The sequence below is a fragment of the Elephantulus edwardii genome, unplaced genomic scaffold (genome assembly GCF_000299155.1).
Source record: "Elephantulus edwardii isolate Elephantulus edwardi_28Jun2011 unplaced genomic scaffold, EleEdw1.0 scaffold00163, whole genome shotgun sequence".
NCBI lineage: Eukaryota > Metazoa > Chordata > Mammalia > Macroscelidea > Macroscelididae > Elephantulus > Elephantulus edwardii.
In genome coordinates this window covers 315,841-337,341 of record NW_006399913.1, presented here as the reverse complement: position 1 = coordinate 337,341, position 21,501 = coordinate 315,841, and the positions used below count along the sequence as shown (strand labels likewise).

Genomic DNA, 21,501 nt, shown 5'->3' with positions numbered 1-21,501 from the left:
AATATGCCCCATGCCAGTCCATCTCATCTCTCCAATGCCAAGTATGTCAATGTTTATGCATTCTGTTTCTTTCTTAACAATTCTAATTTTCCTACATTCATGGTTCTCACATTCCATGTTCCAATCAGTAGTGTCTGCTTACAACTGTTCCTCTTCCTTGGTATTTCCATATTTGAAAGTTCTACCTATATTGCCCTTTCTGTTTGTCTACGTGTGTTGTGTTGTACATTGGGTTTTCAGAGGCCTGCTATTTCAGAAGTGGATGGCCAATCCTTCTTCCTACTCTGTCTTAATCTGAATGTTTAGATTTAGAGGAGTATCTGACAGACAAGCAACATGTGGAGCAGTGAAAGATAAATCCCTCATTGTGGACTGTCTCTGCCCTTAGCCCAGTGACTTGACCCACTTATTTCCCAGCTCCACCCTCCACCAGGATACTCATTCACTTCCATAAAATCCTTTCAGAATTTATCTTCCATTGTCCGACCCATGATCTGACAGCTTGTATCTGGAGCTTTCTTGGCTTCTGTGGTTCTGAACACATCAACTGCTGAAAATTGTTTTATGCTGTGTCCAGTGTCTCTTAAATTTAGTTGTGCTGTCTCCGAAGGGTAGGTTATGTGTCCTGTAGAACTCCTATGTAGATTGTATTTTTCAGCCCCAAGGCGGAGCCAAAATCAGTCGGGAGGCACAGAGGGGAGACTGCAGGACACATCACTGGGGAGCCTGGAAGCTGTGTGAGCAGAAGTCGAAGCCAGGCAATAGAAAAGCCACTCGCGGCTTCTGACAAGCCTACAGGTACAAAGCCCCAAGGCAGAGCCAAAATCAGTCAGGAGGCAAGGATATGGATATTGTTATTATTATTATTATTATTATTATTATTATTATTATTATTAATATTATTATTATTATTGTTTTCATTATAGGGGGTCAATATTCCCAAAGGGAGGTTCAGGATAACTGAGGTCTATATGACTTATTCTCAATTAGAAAGAACTATACAGGAGATCTGGTGTTATAGTGCACTGTTGGTAGCTGCTAACTAAAATGTTAGTGGATTGAATCCACCAAGTTTCAAGGGAGAAAGAATTGCAGTCTTCTCTCACAGAGATTTACAGCCTCAGAAACATAATAGAGGTTTGCTAAGAATCTAAACCAACTCAAACTTTGGGGGTTTTTTGTTGCTTTTTGGAGAAGTTATTTGGTTTGATGGTGAGAGAGGAGAGAGGAGAGAGGAGAGAGGAGAGAGAGAGAGAGAGAGAGAGAGAGAGTTATATCTTACAGATATAAGGTTAAGTACTTAGCCCCTAACCAAAAGATGGTGATTCAATTTCAAATGGAGCTTGGCAAGAGATAATAGCTGGTTTTAAGCTCCTGTGAAAACACAGCCTTGAAAACTCTAAAGGGAAGTTCTAGTCCATCATTAGTATATGAGCCAGGCTTGGCTTAAAGGAACCTAACAAAATATGAGTATGCATGTGTCCATAAATAAACAAGTAAAAAATTCTATTACTGAGTCAGAACTGACTCTAAGTTAACACTGTAGCTTTCGGATGTTATAAATTGCACAAAGGAGATGGCCTATCTTTATCTCAAAGTGGGTTTAGGAAATTCTGGGTTAGTAGTACAACTTCCTGCAAAAAACACCACCAAAGATCCCTCGTGAGCCAAAATCTACTAGCCTTCAGCCAGTTTCCTGCACATATTAGATAGCCAACACATTTTAATGAACTAATTAAGAAAAACTAATCATGCTGACATAATTAGTTCTAATGTAGCAAACTTATCTAAGAATCAAATTAAAGAGGATAGTTATATGTATTTTATCTATCATAATAATTTTAAACTTTAAAATTCAATGGAAGAAAAATATTAGTGAATAGTAAACAGGAGAACTGGGAAGGAATGCATAGGCTATTGGAAGTAGGAAGCGCTCATTCCCTAGGCATAAAGAGTTGCACTGTCAACTCAAAGGAAAACAGTTAAAATCAACCACTTGCTCCAAAATACAAACATGTGCAATTTCCTCCCATGCAATTTACAGCCCCTACAAACGAATTGGAGGTGCAGCTATGAGTCAGCTCTGATTCAACAAAAATGAGTTGAGACTTGAATTGATGTGAGAGTAGGCATATACTATTGTTCTAAAAAAATTTGTTTTGTATTACTTCCCAGAAGCTACGTGCTGATGTATCTGTTGAATATTTCTCTTATACACAAGAAAGGATTGATTTTATAATTTATCATATGTATGGTCATGGATGCTATTCATTTTCATCCATAGGTCTTAATAAGGGCTTTCATCATACAAAGGTTTTACTTTCTTCTTTTTCCTCTAAAGGCATTAGCATTACACTCTTTTTTTTAACCTCCTAGCTTTACTGAAACCATACAAAATATTTAAGAACACATAACCAAGCCCTAGTAGGTGACAACAAACAAATCATAATAACTGCATGGCAAAAATTTATTATTAAATAGCCCATCTGTAAAGATGATAATCACATTACCCCTACTTTAAAATGCTAAAAATCTCCTAATAAATGCAGTATTATCCATGCAACCTTTATGTTTGCTATTACCTTAGTAGTCTATAAAATATAAAATATTTCTATTCATTATAAAAATAATTACTTGTCTCTGACAGCTCTATTTTACTTTTTTTAACATACAAAAGAGAGTTTAAGTGAAGAAAACAAACCCAAATTCCACATTTCAAAATTCCCTGAAGCAACCTAATTTCTGTGGAATGTGCTAGAAAACACACTATGCAAGGTACATATTGTGTCCTGCTGCACTGATATTTTCTGGTCTCTAGATAATTGTCCATATTTTATAACAAGTATTTGCTAACTTATCAGTGAAAGAATAAGTGAATGATTGTGAAGTGTATAAACGAAATTTTTCCTATTGAAACACATGAAAGAAAAGTATATGAAATTCAATAAATAAAGAATTGATTTTGAAGTCATAATCAACTTTCACAAAGATATCCACATATCACAAAGTAGCATTCATGAAAATGAAACATTTAGGTGTGTCCACCTTTGAAGCAATATATTATTATTCAGTGCATACTTCTACTATCTTTCTTCACCTATAGGCACTACTTTTCAGTCTTGCCTGGATACTGAGTCAACCTTACCTTAAGCAGACAATTTAACAAAAATCAAACATATCTGATAGTCGCATGTAGGAATGGAGTGATTTCCTAACCAAGGGATTCATCTACCCGAGGAACCATCCTGAGCATCTAGATACCTAAAATCCATATCTCAGTCTTCCCTTTGTTTGCCTGGCCAGTCAGCTTCTCACCTCGACATTCTTGCTTCAGTTATTGACTCTGATTTTTCAATATGCTCATACTAGTAGTCTGAGTGGAGCAGATCCTCTGTTGAGTCCCTGAAGAGCTGATGCCATCAGGTGAGGTGCAGTAACATCCTCTCCCAGTGGCCCCCTCCCCGGGTAAAGTTAGTATCTTGAGCCTTATTAATTGGGCAAATGCTTGGATTTCCATTATTAGAAGAGTCCTGTAAGTGGATAAGTGTTCTACAGTCACCATTACTAAACGCTTAATGACTTTTGCTCATAGGTCCCTACATTATCATTTGCATGGGGTCCTGAAAATTGGATGTTGCACATGGTGCAATGGAAATCTTGTATCAAGAAACTAAATATGTAGGGTAAAGACAAAAATTTTCAGTTCAGTAATTCTTAACTTCATTTTAACTTTTGGGAATCTGATCAAAGCTAATCTAATAAAAGGAAACTCATTCTTTCTCACTCAAAATATTGTGCGTGTGTGTTCACATATATATGTCAATTGTCAGAGGGGTGTGATCTTGTGGTTAACAGAGTACCAGAATGCAGACTGTCATTTAAAACAAGTTGTCACATACAGATGTTGTTGTTGTTATATGCCATTGAGTCCACTATAGAACAATATCATTGAATTCACATGCAAGCAAGATTCTAACTGAAGATTATCCAAAAACGACTGGAACAGCATATCAGCAGAGAACTGCCAGAAGTCCAGGTTGGGATTAGAAGGGGTCATAGTACTAGGGATATTGTAGCTAATGTTAGATGGATCTTAGCTGAAAGCAGGGAATACCAGAGGAATGTATATCTGTATATCGTTGACTATGCAAAGGCGTTTGACTGTGTGGATCATAACAAACTGTGGCTGACTCTGAGAAGAATGGGAATCCCAGAACACTTGATAGTTCTAATGCAAAACCTATACTTGGACCAGGAGACAGTTGTCAGAACAGAGTAAGGAAATATTGCATGGTTCAAAATTGGGAAGGGCGTACGCCAGGGATGCATCCTATCTCCACACCTTTTCAACCTATATGCAGAGCAGATTATCCAGGAGGCTAGGCTCTATGAGGAGAAATGTGGAGTCATGATTGGTGGAAGATCTATCAACAATCTGCATTATGCGGATGACGCAACTCTGCTTGCTGAAACTGAGGAGGACCTGAAGCGCTTACTGCAGAGGGTCAGGGACTGCAGCTTCCAATACGGATTGAGGTTCAATGTCAAGAAAACAGAGATTCTCACCACTGGGTCAACTGGCAGCATCAGAATGGATGGTGAAGAGCTTGAGACTTTTCACAGCTTTAGTTTGCTTGGGTCCCCAGTCAACACTCTTGGCACAGTAAAAGGCATATTGCCATGGGAAAGTCTGCTGTTAGGGACCTCTCCAAAGTACTGAAGAGCAATGGTGTCTCTCTGGAGACTAAGGTGCGTCTGATACAGACCATGGTTTTTGCAATCACTTGTCATGCATCAGAGAGTTGGACAATGACCAAGGAGGATAGAAGGAAAATTGATGCCTTTGAGCTGTGGTGCTGGAGAAGAGTATTGAGAGTAACAGGGACTGCTAGGAAAACAAAACAGATTCATCCTGGAAAGGGTTAAACTGGGTGGCTCCTTGGTGGCACATACAGATAGTTTACAAAATACATAGCCATGATCATGAACACTGAACCTCAACTCTACACACTGTGATAGTGGGACATTCAATAAGAAATCTTTAAAGTCAGTAAAAAAACTAAAGCAAATCTACATTGCTTATTTTTTTAAGAATGTGGCTACCAAATACGTATGTATAACTTCTAGTAGATGTAAAGAATCTTTTTATGATTCTGGGTCTTTCTCCTTGGACTTGGAATAGGAAGAATGAAGATATGTCCTGGCTTACCCACAGTCACTCTTCAGTACTAATAGTACCCTCCTTCAATTTTCAAAACCATCTAGTTTGGGCAACAAATTATAAAGTTACTGAAAAACTAGTAATAAGGAAAAGGAAGCAGAAAAGATAAAATAAAGTGAAATTCTTCCTCAGTGCTACATTTTGCTTGTTGTTGTTATGTGCCGTGGAGTCGTTTCTGACTCATAGCGACCCTATGCACAACAGCCCTAAACCCTGCTCTATCCTGCTCCAACTGCACTGCCTCTGACACACCCATCCCGATTACCCCAGTCACTGAATCGATCCATCTCATAGAGGGTCTTCCCCTCCTGCGCCGTCCCTCCACCCTCCCAAGTATGATGTCCCTCTCCAAGGACCTGTCCCTCCTGGCAACATGTCCAAAGTATGTCAGATGAAGCCCAGAATCCTTGCCTCCAAGGAGTAGCTTGGTTTAATCCTCTCCAAGATGAATCTGTTTTCCTGGCAGTCCATGGTACATTCAGTACCCTTCTCCAGCACCACAGCTCCAAAGCATCCACTCTCCTTCTGTCCTCCCTAGTCATTGTCCAACTCTCTGATGCATAACAAGCGATTGCAAAGACCATGGCCTGTATCAGGCGCACCTTAGTCTCCAGAGAGACACTGTTGCTCCTGAGTACCTTTGAGAGGTCCCTAACAGCAGACTTTCCCATCGCGATACACTTTTTGATTTCCTGACTGCTGGTGCCAAGAGTGTTGACTGTGGAGCCGAGCAAACTGAAGCTGTGAACACTCTTAATCTCATGATAAAATTGAGAGTGGACCCTATCCAAATACCTAGTTGCTTTTCTAAGATGAATAGTTGACTTTATAAAAGAAAGAATGCCCACACCTCTCCTCCTATAGCAGCAATGGGTAAAGAAAGATTAACAGAAGCAGCTTCTAAAAGAAAAGCTATTCAGAGCTCAGCAGCTACTTTGCATAAATACCTTCATCTCCTCATAATACACCTTTAATTTCTTCTTCCTGAGGACACATGGAGGGAAGACATTCTCAAGTTGGCACAATAAGCTAACATCACAAATATTTGTCTAACCCTGGCTGGCAACATAAAGCTAAATGTTTATGGAGCCAACAGTCCTCTGGTCTATGGATGCATTTGGTTGAAAAAAGCTGTTCAGTTCCTTCCTAGATTAATGAATAAATATGTTTTGTTTCTTAAAAAAAGGACTCATGTATAAAACATTTCTTTAAATCCCCTAGGAAAAAAAATTACACTAGTAGAATATAAAGCATACACTGCAGTGAACTACTGTCAGTCAAAAAGCATACAACTCTATTTTTAAAAAATGCATAAAATAATCTTTTAATTTAAAAAAAAGGTTCAGTAAGTCCAGGAGAGCTGGAATAAAAAAATTATCTATACCATTTTTTGCCCTCATCACCCACCGTGCATCGCACTTGAGTAGGACTTCACCTTCCTCCCTTTGCCAGAATTACTACACTATAACTTCTCTCTAATTTCCCTGAAAAAAAGGGGGGGATGCTATCACTACCCACATATCACTTTCAAGCTAAGCTGGTGAGAGTGCTGACTACAGGAAGATCACACAGGCTAACATGTCCTATCTCATTGACAATGCAATTCCTCCACGTGCCTTTCAAAGATGCAGGGATAGGCTCCTACATCAGATTTCTGCAGCTTACATAATTGCTTTTCCTTCCAATATCCATCCTGTCAGTAAGTGAGAAATGCAATATATGTCTCATCCTGATGAATTTTTCAAATGAAAAGGAAGAAAGTCAAATTATGCACATTTCTGGAAAGAGGACATGGTTTTCGCCTTTCTCCTCTCTAATATAAATAGCGAACAAATAGTTACCTCTTAATAAGGTGTATTAAGAATTAAAAGGAAAAAAACCAACTTTAAAAAAAGGTGTGTTTTGCAAATTCTAAGTTAAAGCTTTATTGTTCAAATCTATTGAACTTTAGAGATTTTAAAATATTGTAAAATTTGCTCTCTTTCAAGGAATATTCTTTTGGTCTTCCAGGCAGTTTTCATTAGGAATTCCTCAAATTACTTTGTCAATAGGAAAATCTAAATTCTTGAACAGTGTGTTGCTAACCAAAACTTGATTTCCCAAATAGCCATATGTGGTTTTTCTCCTTTACATAGCTGACAGTATTGATATTAATATCGTTTTACCAGCTAACCTTACTTGCACACTATGTTCTGTCTATTTTTATCCATTTATTTAATTAGCCTCAAAACAACCCAACAATGTAGATTGTGAAGATGACATCAGATAGGGCAAGATCAGAACTGTTGTTCATATGGTCACTTTGCATTGTACTCGACTCCATGGACCTTAACAATAACAAAATTCTGCCAGAGTTCTATTAGTTTGGCATGGACATTTATCAGTGGCATACCGTTAAACCAAACTGGAGGCAGTACAAAGGATAATGGTTAAGGATGTGGACTCTAGTCGAGACCACTGTTGGGTGCTTCAGAATCCATTCCAACTTTTCCAAAGTGGTTCTTTTATTGTTATTGTGATCCTAATAAGAGAAAATCTCCAGGTCTTTACTCTCATGTTTTGAGATTATGGAACTGCCACATTTTAGTTAGCAGCCAAGTGTTTAATCATTATTCAACTAGGAGTCTTTCATGATCAGATTACTTAGAATCAAACTTCTGCTTAGTAGCTGTAACCTTCAGCAAAATCTGTTCATCTACTACAGCTCCTATCCCATAAGTTGTATAATAGCTACTGTTTGATGTAAGATTAGATGAGACACAGTATTAGTAATGTAATGTACAAGATAAATCCTCAATAAATATACTATATTCAAAGAGACAACTAAGAATATTGATAGAACTTGAAATACCATTATGCAAAAACTGTCTAAGGGAGCCTTAGCTTAGTGGTATTAAGTTGTGCTGCCTACCTAAATGCATGGGATTTGAATTTTCCAGCTTCTGTGTGGGAGAAAGATAAGCAATCTGCTCCTCTGTGATTTATTGTTCCTGAAAACCCACTGTGGTGTCAGGTATGGGTCAGTTCTGACTCTATAGTGCATATCAACAATGACCATTTAAGCAATATTCAGAGGAAAGGAAATCTTGGTTCAATTTTAATATAAGTATATGTAAAAAATAATATCGAAATCACAAAAATTACTCCCAACAATAAAGAGATTAACATTTGTTGTTGTTGTTATGTACCATCAAGTCATCTGCGATCCATAGCAACTCTATGTACAGCAGCTCTGAAGCCTGTCCTGTCCTGAGCCAGACTCACTAATTCCGACACACCAACCTCTATTGCACTAATTACCTTATCAACCCATCTACTCTGAGGTCTTCCTCTTCTATGCTGTCCCTCCACCCTTCCAAGCATGATGTCCTTCTCCAAGGACCAGTGTTTCCTGGCCATGTATCCAAAGTATCAAACTATGTGAGATGGAGCTTCAAAATCCTCGCCTCCAAGGAGAAACCTGATTTCACCCTCTCCAAGACAGATCTATTTGTTTTTTTGGCAGTCCATGATATGTTCAAAACTCTTCTCCAGCATCACAATTCAAAGTCATCAATTCTTCCTCTGCAATCCGTAGTCATTGTCCAGCTCTCTGATGCTCAACAAGCAATTGTAAAGATCACGGCCTGGATTAGGGGCACCTTAGTCTCTAGACTGACATTGTTGCTTTTGAGCACTCTAGAGAGGTCCCGACAGCATATTTTCACAAATGAAGCTCATTTTTTTTGTTAGTTCCTTACTGCTGGTATTAATAAGAGTGTTGACTGTGGAGCCAAGTAAACTGTAATTGTTAATGACCTCAATCACTGCACCATCTATCACGGTGCTGCCAACTGGCCCAGTGATGAGAATATTTTTATTCTTGATGTTGAGCTTCAATCCATATTGAAGACTACAATCCTTGACCTTGTTCAGCATGCACTTCAGATCTTCATTTACAACAAAAAAGGTTGTATCATCTGCATAACATAAGTCATTGATGAGTCTTCCTCCAATCCTGATGCCACATTCCTCCTCATAAAGCACTACTTCCCTAATGGTGTGTTCTGCATAGATTGAAGAGCTCTGGAGACAGGACCCATCCCTGACACACTTCTTTCCTGATTAACAACATTACTGTTGTTGTTGTTGTTGTTATGTGCCATCAGTTGCTTGCAACTCATAGTGACCCTATGTACAATAGCCCTATCCTGCTCTATCCTGTGCCAATCACACTGTCTCTGACACACCCACCCCAATTACCCCAGTCACTGAATCAATCCACCTCATAGAGGGTCTTCCCCTCCTGCACTCTCTCTCCACCCTACCAAGCATGATGTCCCTCTCCAAGGACCGGTCTCTCCTCACAACATGCCCAGAGTATGTCAGACAAAGCCTCAGAATCCTTACCTCCAAGGAGCAGGCCAGTTTAACACTTTTCAGGATGAATCTGTTTGTTTTCTTAGCAGTCCATGGTACACTCAATACTCTTCTCCAGCACCAAAGCTCAAAGGCATCAATTCTCCTTCTATCCTCCCTAGTCATTATCCAACATTAGTTCTGTTGTTCTTTTTTAATCAGTTGTACTGAAAACTCAAACTTGTGGAAGGTTGTAGATCATGTGGATTATTCCTAGAAAGAAGGGTGGTATCTATAAGGTCCCCCCTTTTTTTCCCTTATAAATGTCTTCTTCATGTATTTTTGTGTTTACATTTTACTTCTCCCTTAATATGCCAATGCTGATTTTATTATATTGATCATCATTTGGATCCATGTTTCCAGGCAACTGAAGCCTATGGTTTAGTTTAGGAAAACAAAATATGCAAATCTTCTGCTTTTCCACTGCAAAAACTTTCGAAAATTCTCCTCCTTGTTCTTCTTCAAAACATTGCTTTCATCTTCAAAATCAGTTGTGATATGTCAATTTCCATTTTTCATGACCTACTGGCCATGACAGGTTCTAAATAAAGTGGTCCTGAGATATGATTATCATACAAATCTTTTATCAAATTATTTTGGTCAAATATTTGGAACAAATTCATATAACCTGGCAATTTTTAATCCTTACCCTCTGCATGAATTAATTTTCCATTTTTTTTTTTTTTACTATTCAGGACTCAATTGATTCCTCCTAGGAGGCACACATTACTCCTAAATTACAAAATGAAGAAATCTCGCCAGCATCCTTATTAGCTTAACTCATACAATAAGCAAAATTGCACCACTTTAACTCTAGGCTGCTGGGATGGGGTGGGGCTCAATACCCCTGGCGTTTTCCATCCCTAGGAAGCTAGTCAGTCTGGAAGAGGTTGTGCAGCAATACAGCCTCATTATACATCAGCCAAATGGGCATGTCTCTGAAGAAAACAGTAAAAGAGTAAAAACAGTGCCACAATGAAACGCCACCACTCCGACGGAACTATACCTCTGCATTGCAGATGGCGCTGCCTTCCGCATGAGTTCATTTTCTTATGACTTCCTTTTAGGAATATGAAACGTTTCATTAAAAAAAATTTTTTCCCCCAGAAATTACACAACATTACCATGCTGCAATCCTGAAAGCAGGTGGTTCGTGGCCAACAGCTGCTCTGTGGAAGGAGGATGAGTAATCTCCTGTGCGATTAAATGTTTCTGAAAACCCACTGGTGGGTTAGTTATGGGTCGGTTCCAACTGTACAGTACACAACAGCAACAACTCTCTTTCTGTTAGAACTACTGTCCAATCAACCGTAGATTACAAGCTGTATGCTTTGATGGTAGTTATTATAACTTGATCTATAGGTTGAGTCACAGCTGTCCTACTGGAAAGCAGATATGATCCATGATTTATTTTTAGATCAACTATATGTGGAGGAAATTAAAAGACATATTGCGATGGGAAAGTCTGCTGTTAGAGATCTCTCTAAAGTGCTGAAGAGCAACAGTGTCTCTATGGAGACTAAGATGCGTCTGATACAGGCCATGGTCTTTGCAATCAAATGTTATGCATCAGAGAGTTGGACAATGACCAAGGAGGATAGAAGGAGAATTGATGCCTTTGAGCTGTGGTGCTGGAGAAGAGCTGTGAGGGTACCATGGACTGCTAAGAAAACAAACAGATTCATCATGAGAAGGTTAAATCGGACTGCTCCATGGAGGCAAGGATTCTGAGACTTTGTCGAACATACTTTGGTCATGTTGTAAGGAGAAGACTGGTACTTGGAGAAGGACATAATGCTTGGGATGGTGGAGGGCAGACAGGAGAGGAAGGCCCTGTAAAAGATGGATTGATTCGGTGACTGGGGTAATCGGGATGAATGTGTTGGAGACAATGAGATTGGCACAGGACAGAACAGAGTTTAGGGCTGTTGTGCATAGGGTCGCTATGAGTCGCAAGAGACTCAATGGCACATAACAATAACAACAACATATGTGGAGGGAGACAAAGAAGAGGAAATAGAAAAGTCTTACCAATTTTTGCAGTCAGAGATGGATCTACCATACAATCAGGATGCATTAATAATAACCAGTGACTGGAAAGCAAAAGTTGAGAACAGGGAAGAAGGAACAGTGGTTGGAAAACATGGACTTGGTGACAGAAATAAAGCTGGAGATAGAATGATAGAATTTTGCACAATCAACAATTTATTCATTGCAAATACATTTTTGAAGAAACACAAACGCAGGTTATTCACATACATTTTTCAAGAAACATAAGTGCAGGTTATTATTCATGTGATGCAGATGCACAGAAATCAGATTGATTATATCTGTGGAAGGAATCCCTGGAGAAGGTCAATATCAGCTGTGAATACTAGGCCAGGTGCTGATTGTGGAACAGATCCAAGTTATCATAAGCAACTCCAAGCTGATGCTAAGGAAAATTAAATCAAGTCCAGGGGAACCAAAATATGACCTTGAGTCTATCCCATCTGAATTATAAAACCATCTCAGGAACAAGTTTGAGGCATTAAACACTAATAAATGAAGACTAGATGATTTGTGGGAGGATATGAAGAATATCATCCAGGAAGAGGAGTGCAAAAGATCATTACAAAGAAAGTGGAGGAAGAAAAGACCAAAATGGATGTCAGACGAGACTGAATATTGCACAATAACACTGAGAAGCCAAATCAGAGGGAAGAAATCCAGATATTAAATAGCTGGACAGAAGATTCCAGAGGGCAGCACGGGAAGACAAAGGAAATGTGCAACAAACTGGAGTCAGAAAATCAAAAGGGCCGAGCTCGGTCAGCATTTCTTAAGCTGAAGGAACTGAAAAACAAATTTGAATCTCGAGCTGCAATACTTAAGGATGCTTTGGGCAGAACATTAAATGATCCAGGAAGTATTAAAAGAAGATGGAAAGAGTATACAGAGTCATTGTACCAAAAAGAATTGGCAGTCACAAAAGAATTTCATGAAATAATATATGAGGTAGAGTCTGTGATGATGAAAGAGGAAGTTCAAGCTGCTTTGAAAGAATTGGCAAAAAATAAGATCCCAGGAATTGATGGTATACCAACTGACGTATTTTACAAAAAGATGCTGCCCTAGAAGTGCTCACCAAGTTGTGACAAGAAATCAGGAGGACAACCACTTGGCCAACTGAATGGAAGAGATCTGTCTTTGTTCCCATTCCAAAGAAAGGTGATCTGACAAAGGGTGAAGTTATCGAACAACAGCATTAATATCACATGCAAGCAAGATTCTGCTGAAGATTATCCAAAAATGACTGGAACAGCACATCAACAGAGATCTACCAGAAGTTCAGGCTGGGCTTAGAAGGGGTCATGGTACTAGCAGGAGCGGCATCCACTTCCAAAATGGCTTGCCTCCGGAACCTCTATGTACGCTGTTCGTTCATAGGGTCGCTATGAGTCGCCTAGGACTCGACGGCATTAAACAACAACAACAACATGGTACTAGGGATATTATGGCTAATGTCAGATGGATTTTGGCTGAGAGCAGGGAGTACCAGAAGAATGTCTATCTGTGTTTCATTGATTATGCAAAGGTGTTTGACTGTGTGGATCACAACAAACTGTGGCTGGCTCTGAGAAGAATGGGAATCCCAGAACACAAGATCATGCTAATGCAAAATCTATACTTGCACCAGGAGAAAGAACAGAGCAAGGAAATACTGCATGGTTCAAAATTGGAAGAGTATGTGTCAAGGATGTGTCCTATATCCATACCTTTTCAATCTATATGCAGAACAAATTATCTGGGAGGCTGGGCTCTGTGAGCAGAAATGTTGCATCAGGATTAGAGGAAGATTCATTAACAATCTGCATTATGCAGATGACACAACCCTGCTTGCTAAAATTGAGGAGGACCTGAAATGCTTGCTGCAGAACGTCAGGACTGCAACCTTCAGTATGGATTAAGCCTCAATATCAAGAAAAAAAATCCTCACCACTGGGCCAATTGGCAGCATCATGATAGATGGTGAAGAGATTAAGATTGTTTTCAGCTTTAGTTTGCTTGGGTCCACAATCAACCCTCTTAGCACCAGAAATTTAAAAACAAAATTTAAAACACTCTTAAGAGCCAGAAAATTAAAAGATGTATTGTGATGGGAAAGTCTGCTGTTAGAGACCTATCCAAAGTACGGACGAGCAATGATGTCAGTATGGAGACTTAGCTACATTTGATACAGGCCATGGTCTTTGCAATCACTTGCTATGTGTCAGAGAGCTAGACTAGGGATGACAGAAAGAGAATTTATGCTTTTCACCTGTGGTGTTGGAGAAGAGTACTGAATATACCATGGACTGCTAAGACAACGAACAGATTTGTCCTGAAGAAGGTTAAACTAGGCTGCTCCTTGGAGGCAAGGATTATGAAACTTTGCCTGACATACTTTGCACATGCTGAAAGGAGAGGCCAATCCTTGGAGAGGGACTTCATGCTTGGGAGGATGGAGGGACAGTGCAGGAGAGGGAGACCCTCAATGACATGAATTGATTCAATGACTTGGGGTAGTGTGATAGGTGTGTCAGAGACAGTATGATTGCCCCAGGACAGAGTAGGGTTTAGAGCTATTGTACATAAGGTTGCTATGAGTCGCAAGCGACTTGACAGCACATAACAACAACAATGTGTGTGGAGGGAGGATCTCTGGGGGCATAGTATATCAGGTGTTGGACTGCTAAACAAAAGGTTTACATCTACCAGAGCCTCCTTAGGAGAAAGAAGGGTAGTCTTCTCCCATAAAAAATTCAGTCTCAGAAACCAGACGGCATCACTGTGAGTTAGAATCAACTGTTGTTGTTGTTGTTGTTATGTGCCGTCAAGTCGCTTGCAACTCATAGCGACCCTATGTACAACAGCCCTAAACTCTGCTCTGTCCTGTGCCAATCGCACTGTCTCTGACACTCCCATCCCAATTATCCCAGTCACTGAATCAATCCACCTCATAGAGGGCCTTCCTCTCCTGCGCCGTCCCTCCACCCTCCCAAGCATGATGTCCCTCTCTAAGGACCGGTCTCTCCTCACTACATGTCCAAAGTAAGTTAGACGGAGCCTCAGAATCCTTGCCTCCAAGGAGCCACCCGGTTTAACCCTCTCCAGGACAAATCTATTTGTTTTCCTAGCAGTCCATGGTATTCTCAATACTCTTCTCCAGCACCACAGCTCAAAGGCATCAATTCTCCTTCTATCCTCCTTGGTCATTGTCCAACTCTCTGATGCATAACAGGTGATTGCGAAGACCATGGCCTGTATCAGACGCACCTTAGTCTCCAGAGAGACACCACTGCTCTTCAGCACTTTGGAGAGGTCCCTAACAGCAGACTTTCCCATGGCAATGTGCCTTTTAATTTCCTGGCTGCTGGTGCCAAGACTGTTGACTATGGAGCCAAACAAACTAGAAAACAGTAACGTGAAGAGGACATTCTGAAAAATTATAAAGTAGCAGCAGTCATGAAAAGAATGCTCTGTTGGAGGCAGTAGACATGCATTTGTGGGAACAAACTTTTTAATCATAAGTCTTCAAATAATACAAGGCCTTTAAGTTACTCTGAATTAGACCTACAGTGTATTTTTCTCAATGTTTTTGAATGATCAGTAATTTCAGAACAGTAAACAATGAAGTTTTACTTTAAATCTAACAGCACTTCTTCCATGTATCTGTAAGTGTTATAGTTAGCAGAACATGAACAACTTGATTTCATATTAATAACTGATACTTCTTATGATGTGAAATGCTGAATAAGATTATGATATAAGCCAGGTCCACAACTAAGTCACAGCCAGTGTTATGACAATGAAGTTAGAGTTGTAATGGCTGTTGAGCACACTGTAGTTAAACATTAACATGTTAAGAGTTGAACAATATACATCTCTTTATCCATTACAGCTTATGACATTGACGCCAACTGGTCTATGTTCTATATATCATACAGACACCAACTAGTCTATATATTACATAGTATGGTGGTAGTGACTGTCGTCAAGTGGAGCACAACTCATAGTGACCCTATGAATGAAAGACCTGAAGCCTTTCTATAGCTATCATTTCTCAAAGTTTATAGAGTTACCAGAGGCATGTTGTTTAGGAAGTGGATGCCACTCCTGCTTCTAAATAGTATATATATAGAATACAGACCCTATAGTCTGCTATACTACAGTGTTTTGTATAGTAAATAGTAAAGTTGAACATTTTCAAGTGAACATTTGAGAGTAACATCAGCAAATTATGTGCTGCATCACTGCATGTAGCTTCTATTAACAGAGATAAAATGAATCATAAAAGCCCCATGAAAATGGATGATCATAAATGTGTTTCATCCTAAGAGGACTGTGTCAAAGTCAGAGAGTGTCTGTAAGAAGTTGATTATGTATAACTTCTCATATAGATGTCTTCTATAATTCATTTCTACAAATTAAAGTTATCTTGTTATTTTCTTTTATAAAAATAAAATCAATATTTGAATATGGCTTCACTTTAAAAAAGTAAAGGAATATAAAATCGAGGAATCTTCACAATTCTCCTTAAACTTTTAAACTTAAGAATTTTATTTGAACTTCTGAACTTGTAGGGGGGGTGGAAATTTTTTTATTTTAAATTACAAAAAAATTAAATTATTTTAATTTAGTAAAAAGTGAAAGCAAAAGAGTAAAAGAATGCATAATGCATTACATTAATAAGTGATTGAACTTTTCTCTCATCCTATGTATATATACAGACCATAATATACATAAAGCAAGATTACAAAATTAAACAACCCTCAGATTAAACCAAAATCTCAGAAAGTATAGATCTTTACACAAAATAGTCTTGTGGCAAAAAAGAAATAGCTCTTGGGACCCAATGTGGTCAAGAAATCAACTACTTTCAAAAGGTTGGTGTTTCAAACTCACCAGTCACTCCCTGGGCGCAAGATACCCACAAAGATTCTTTCAAAGCTCACTCAGACATGTTGCCATCGAGCCAGAACTGATTCACAGCTGACATTCTACTAGGTTCCAAGGCTGCAACTCACACAGGAGGAGATTGCTGATGTTTAGCTCATTGAGCTGGTCGATTTGAAATGCCAAAGTATGACCTCTGAATTAGCAGTGACATATTCTTCAAGTATTTTAAATAACTGCTTACATATAATTCAACTCTTATTATTGCTGTTATTTTTTTGTTTTCTTAAATTCCTCATTATGGTAATGGCCCTGAACAGAGAAGTAAGCTTTCTGAAAGAACATAACTCAGAGTTTCTCAGTGAGTTCTGATTGCTGTAATGGCCCACAAGGTTAAATGAACAGAATTAGGTGCATTCAGTATCCAGGACACCCAAATTCCCTGGGTTGAAATGGATAGCTAGGCTAGGGTTATGGGGTGTAGCTGTGCTTTTAATGTATATTCTGATACATACTACTTTATGATCTAGAACAAGGTAATCAAATCACAAGGACAATATTTAATACCGTTGTTTCAATAAGTGGTCTGAAAAATTAAGAGGGTAGTATATTTTGAACAAACACTTTGAAATAAGTATATAATGTATGCATATGTTTTGCTGGACTGATATTTTACATTATAAAACATTCTAAAGAATGGATTAAGACTAGACTTGAATCTTTCTCCAAACACTCTTTCCCTAGAAACGCTGTGGGTTAAGATAAATGGGGAATGCCAGCTGTGTTACCAGGCAACATTGTTTATTATTAGTGAAATGGATCTGGACTGGGAGAACTGAGCAAATTCTAAAATAATTTTGGAAATGATAGGCCTCAGATTGCCTGTGTGCAATGAATTTGTGTGACTGAGTCCATTCCTCATGGGGTCCCAAGTTGTCATCAAGATATTGGTTCTTGTGTAGCATGAGATTTACCCAAGGAAAATTAGTCCAGGCCACTCATATTATCTCCTCATCTTAAAACTGAATTTCTACATGGGATAGGATAGGAGTGAGGTAAAAATGTTTCCTTAACAACTATACTGTTGCTGTTGTTTTGTGTTACTAAGTTGCAACCAACTACAGCTGACCTTCCAGCGAATTTTCCGAAGTAGTAAATCATAGGGAGGAGACAGCCATCCTTCTCCACAGAGCAGCTGGTGGATTTGAACCACATGCCTTTGGGATTACAGAACACATTCTTACCACTAGGTTATCAAAAGCTCCCTTGAACAACTAACTATATTGTTTTTGTTGTGTACTGTCAAGTCAGAACCAATCCATGGCTGATCCTCTGGCAGGTTTTCCAAGGCAATTAATCAAATGGAAGGAGACTGCCCATTTTCATCAATGGAGCATCTAGTGGATTCAAACTGTGTGTCTTCAGGATTGCAGAGCAGCTTCTCATCACTATAAGAGCTCCCAATTAAAAAAAAAACACACACACACACACACACACAAAAAAAAAAACAAAAACCTCTCAGCATTTTCCTACCAATACTGTTTCAGGTCTTTCATCTTTCTGCTAAAACAAGTGAACCTAATACCAAGTAGTGACCTAATAGATCTTATGTGAGTGACTAAGTACATGATAGTCAGAAAGATAGATACAAAAATAAAAGGTCCAAGTGTATATTAAACATAATATTAATTATAATATAAAAATAATATCCATTCTATTTTCTTTATGAACTCCAGTGTATTATCTTAAGCACTATACTTTTTTGAGGATTATAAAGTAACACTTTTAGCAATAAACCACATTCATACCAGAATAATTTGAGCCTATTCCTTGCCACAAGTTGAGAGAGAGAAATAGAATTAGAATCTGAGAAAGAGAGAGAGGGATTGTGAGATTTACTGGATTTTGTGACAGATCCTCTTCTTTAGCTAATGTAAATTTTGGCTCTCTCTGCAACCATTATTTCCTCTAGGCTTTTCCGAATGAAAAGCCTAGTAACTTCATTGTTAAAAATCCTGCATCTGTAAGACATAGCAGATTCTAAAAATAAAAATCCTAAAATGCTTTCTCGAAGTTTGTCACACTCGTATATTAATTTAGAGACTTTCAGGATGTATATATAAAAATCAAAACTCATTTCCATAAAGTCAATTTCAACTCACAGCAACTCTGTAGAACAGAACTGCCTCCGAGGGTTCCATGCCTGTAAATCTTTAAGAAAGCAGACTGAAGTCTAAGGCCATACTGCTCTGAACACGCCCAATCTCCTCTGATCTCTGAAGAAAGCAGACTGCTACATCTTGGTGTGGTAATAGCTTATGTGTTTAGTAAACAGTCAAACCCTTAAACCATTGCATATCCATGAATGGCTTGGATTTGCAGTGGACTTTATACACTATACAATGTGTAGAATTAATTATAGTAATCAGTTTTAATATTGTTTTCTACTAAAAAAAAAAACAAACAAAAAAAAACACACAACTCACTGCCACTGAGGCAGTTCCAACTCATGGGGACTCTCCACCAGATTTCTGAGATGGTAAATCACTACTGAAGAAACGGCTTCTTTCTCCTGAAAACTGCTGGTGGATTTGAACCAGTAGATATTTTTGCTATGCATGACACCACCAGAGCCCCATTCTTTCTGACTCATTGCATTAAAACAAACCACGCTAGAAACAGAAGAATGTTTCCCTACAGAGTTGTGTTTCGTAACCCCATCTTGAGACACACATGATTTTAATTTTGTTTCAATCATTTACCATGTTAGTTTCTAGGATGTCTGAGACTATATTAGAGTATCTTAGTAAATTTAATTATACTCAGGAATAAGAGAAGGAGTATTTTAGACATTCTTTAAACTTACCCTGAAACATGCAGCATCAGTAGCATATAGAAGACAAAGAAGAGATTATGAGTATACCAGAAGATGTCATAGTTAGAAACTCTGAAAAACACAAGTAACACTTTTAGTGTTCCTCTATATTTTATTGCACCAAAAAGACTGCACACCATTTCAGATGTCACAATCAATAAATCTAGAAAACAAGTTCATCTTAGATATTCTGTAAAACCAAAGTGTCACCATGCTATTCTATAAAGTTGACACAAGTATAAATAACATATTATCACTTTAAAGCTCTTTGTAATTACAGTAAAGATACACGAAAATAATTAAAATAAGTCGGAGCTTATTTTAAACTTATGATACAAGGCAAAGAAGTGTGTAACAGACTGTTGCTGTGTACCATAGAGTCTGAACGAACCCATAGCTGACCCTCTGGTGGGTTTTCAGAGGCAGTGAACTGCACGGGAAGAGACTGGCCAACCTTCTCCCATGGAGCACCTGGTGGCCTCGAACTGTGTGCCTTCAGCATTGCAGTGCAGCTTCTTGCCAGTAGGCCACCAGAGCTCCCTGTATAATATATTTCTGTTTACCTTCTTTATCAGTATTTTCAATTTTTAAATAATTTCCAAAACATCTAATACTTCATCACAATTCATATTTTTAATGGAATTTGAAGGAAACTTAAACAGAGTGAAATAAAAGAAAATGCTCACTGAAGTAGTTTTTTGGGTTAGTTTGTTGTGGTGGGTATCACCACTCCCTCACCCCCCTCTCCTCATGGACTTAAGAATGATACCAAGGAGCTATTGCCCTGAGAGAGAACAAAAAAAAAATCTATCGTATAAATATTTGAGAAAAGTAGAAAGATCATCAATTATTTCATGCATGATACATGAGCATCTTGGAAATAGAAAGTAGGCATTTGAAGGCTCTTCCCAGGTAATGCTGATATAAATCCTAGAATCTTTAAGAAATACTAATATAATTAATAGCCAGCTGTTTTGTATCTATTAAATTCATATATTGTAAAGATGTTCACAAGCATCCTGATAACATATATAAAAGTAGAACCACTGCTATCAAGTACATTCCTCTTCATTCTGTCATTGTTAGCATAACTCACCATATGATTGATTCAAAATGGCTACACTAGTCCATCCATGCCTGCACACTGTCTAGAATATTGGTCTTTCCATATTCCATTTCATTTTTTATAGTTTTCCAATTTTTTTAGACACACACTTCATATATTCAACACTTGGATTATTAATGGACACTTGTAGCTGTTCTTCTTCTTTTTTTTTAAATTGTGCTACATCAACAAATGAAAGTTGTTCACAAGGGGAAAGCTTGACCTTGAGTCATTAAGGAAGTCTCTACTTTGAGAAATCAGTTCTTCCCCTGTCACATTTTGAGTGCTTTACCACTCAAAATATTGGAAATGATGGATCTTCCAATACTATATCAAACAACGTTCTGTTTATAAGGTTTTCACTAGCCCATTATTCCCCATGTGATGGTCAGGCATGTTTCTTAGTTTGTCTGGAAGCTCCACTGAAACCTATCAAGCATCCTGCTAGTACTAAAATATCATAGGGCATAGATAGATTCCAGCATCACAACAATATGCAGTGACAATATATACAACCACACAGACACATAGAGAGGAGAGGGAGACAGAGAGGTTTAACACATAAATATATGTAATTAGTAAAAATTATGTATAATCATTCCTTATCTCAACAAGTAATGTAACTGAAGCTTTATATAAGATTAAAAGATATATGTATATGTTGTTATATATTTATTCTTTTTACTTTCTTTAATGAAAAGATTTGATGAAAAATGGAAGACACTAAAATATTCTGAACATCATATACATCCATCAAAAAGAACATATTAAAACAAATTTTAAAAGAGCATGTTAAAAATTCCCAGGGTGTCTACCTCTAATAGCTCAAAATTATCTGAAGCAAAAATATATGTCACTGCATATGCTTCTTATTTTAGCAGGATTCAACTTATCTAAAGTTCCTGAAGCTTCTTTTTAGAAGACTGAGATAAATTACAGAGAGCTGAAGTCACATCAGAAAATTAACTTAAGTTTTATTTAGCA

The 21,501-nt window shown here is 38.2% G+C and overlaps 1 protein-coding gene across 3 annotated transcripts in view; it reads right to left on the bottom strand.

Annotated features, from left to right (window-relative positions):
• The window catches only part of NOX4 (NADPH oxidase 4), a 264,726-nt gene that overhangs the window by 144,822 nt on the left and 98,403 nt on the right, over positions 1-21,501 (bottom strand). For all 3 annotated transcript variants that reach the window (XM_006895246.1, XM_006895247.1, XM_006895248.1), the window contains exon 8: positions 19,404-19,484. In XM_006895246.1, the coding sequence (XP_006895308.1) occupies positions 19,404-19,484 (81 nt within the window). The remainder of the gene's footprint in view (positions 1-19,403; positions 19,485-21,501) is intronic.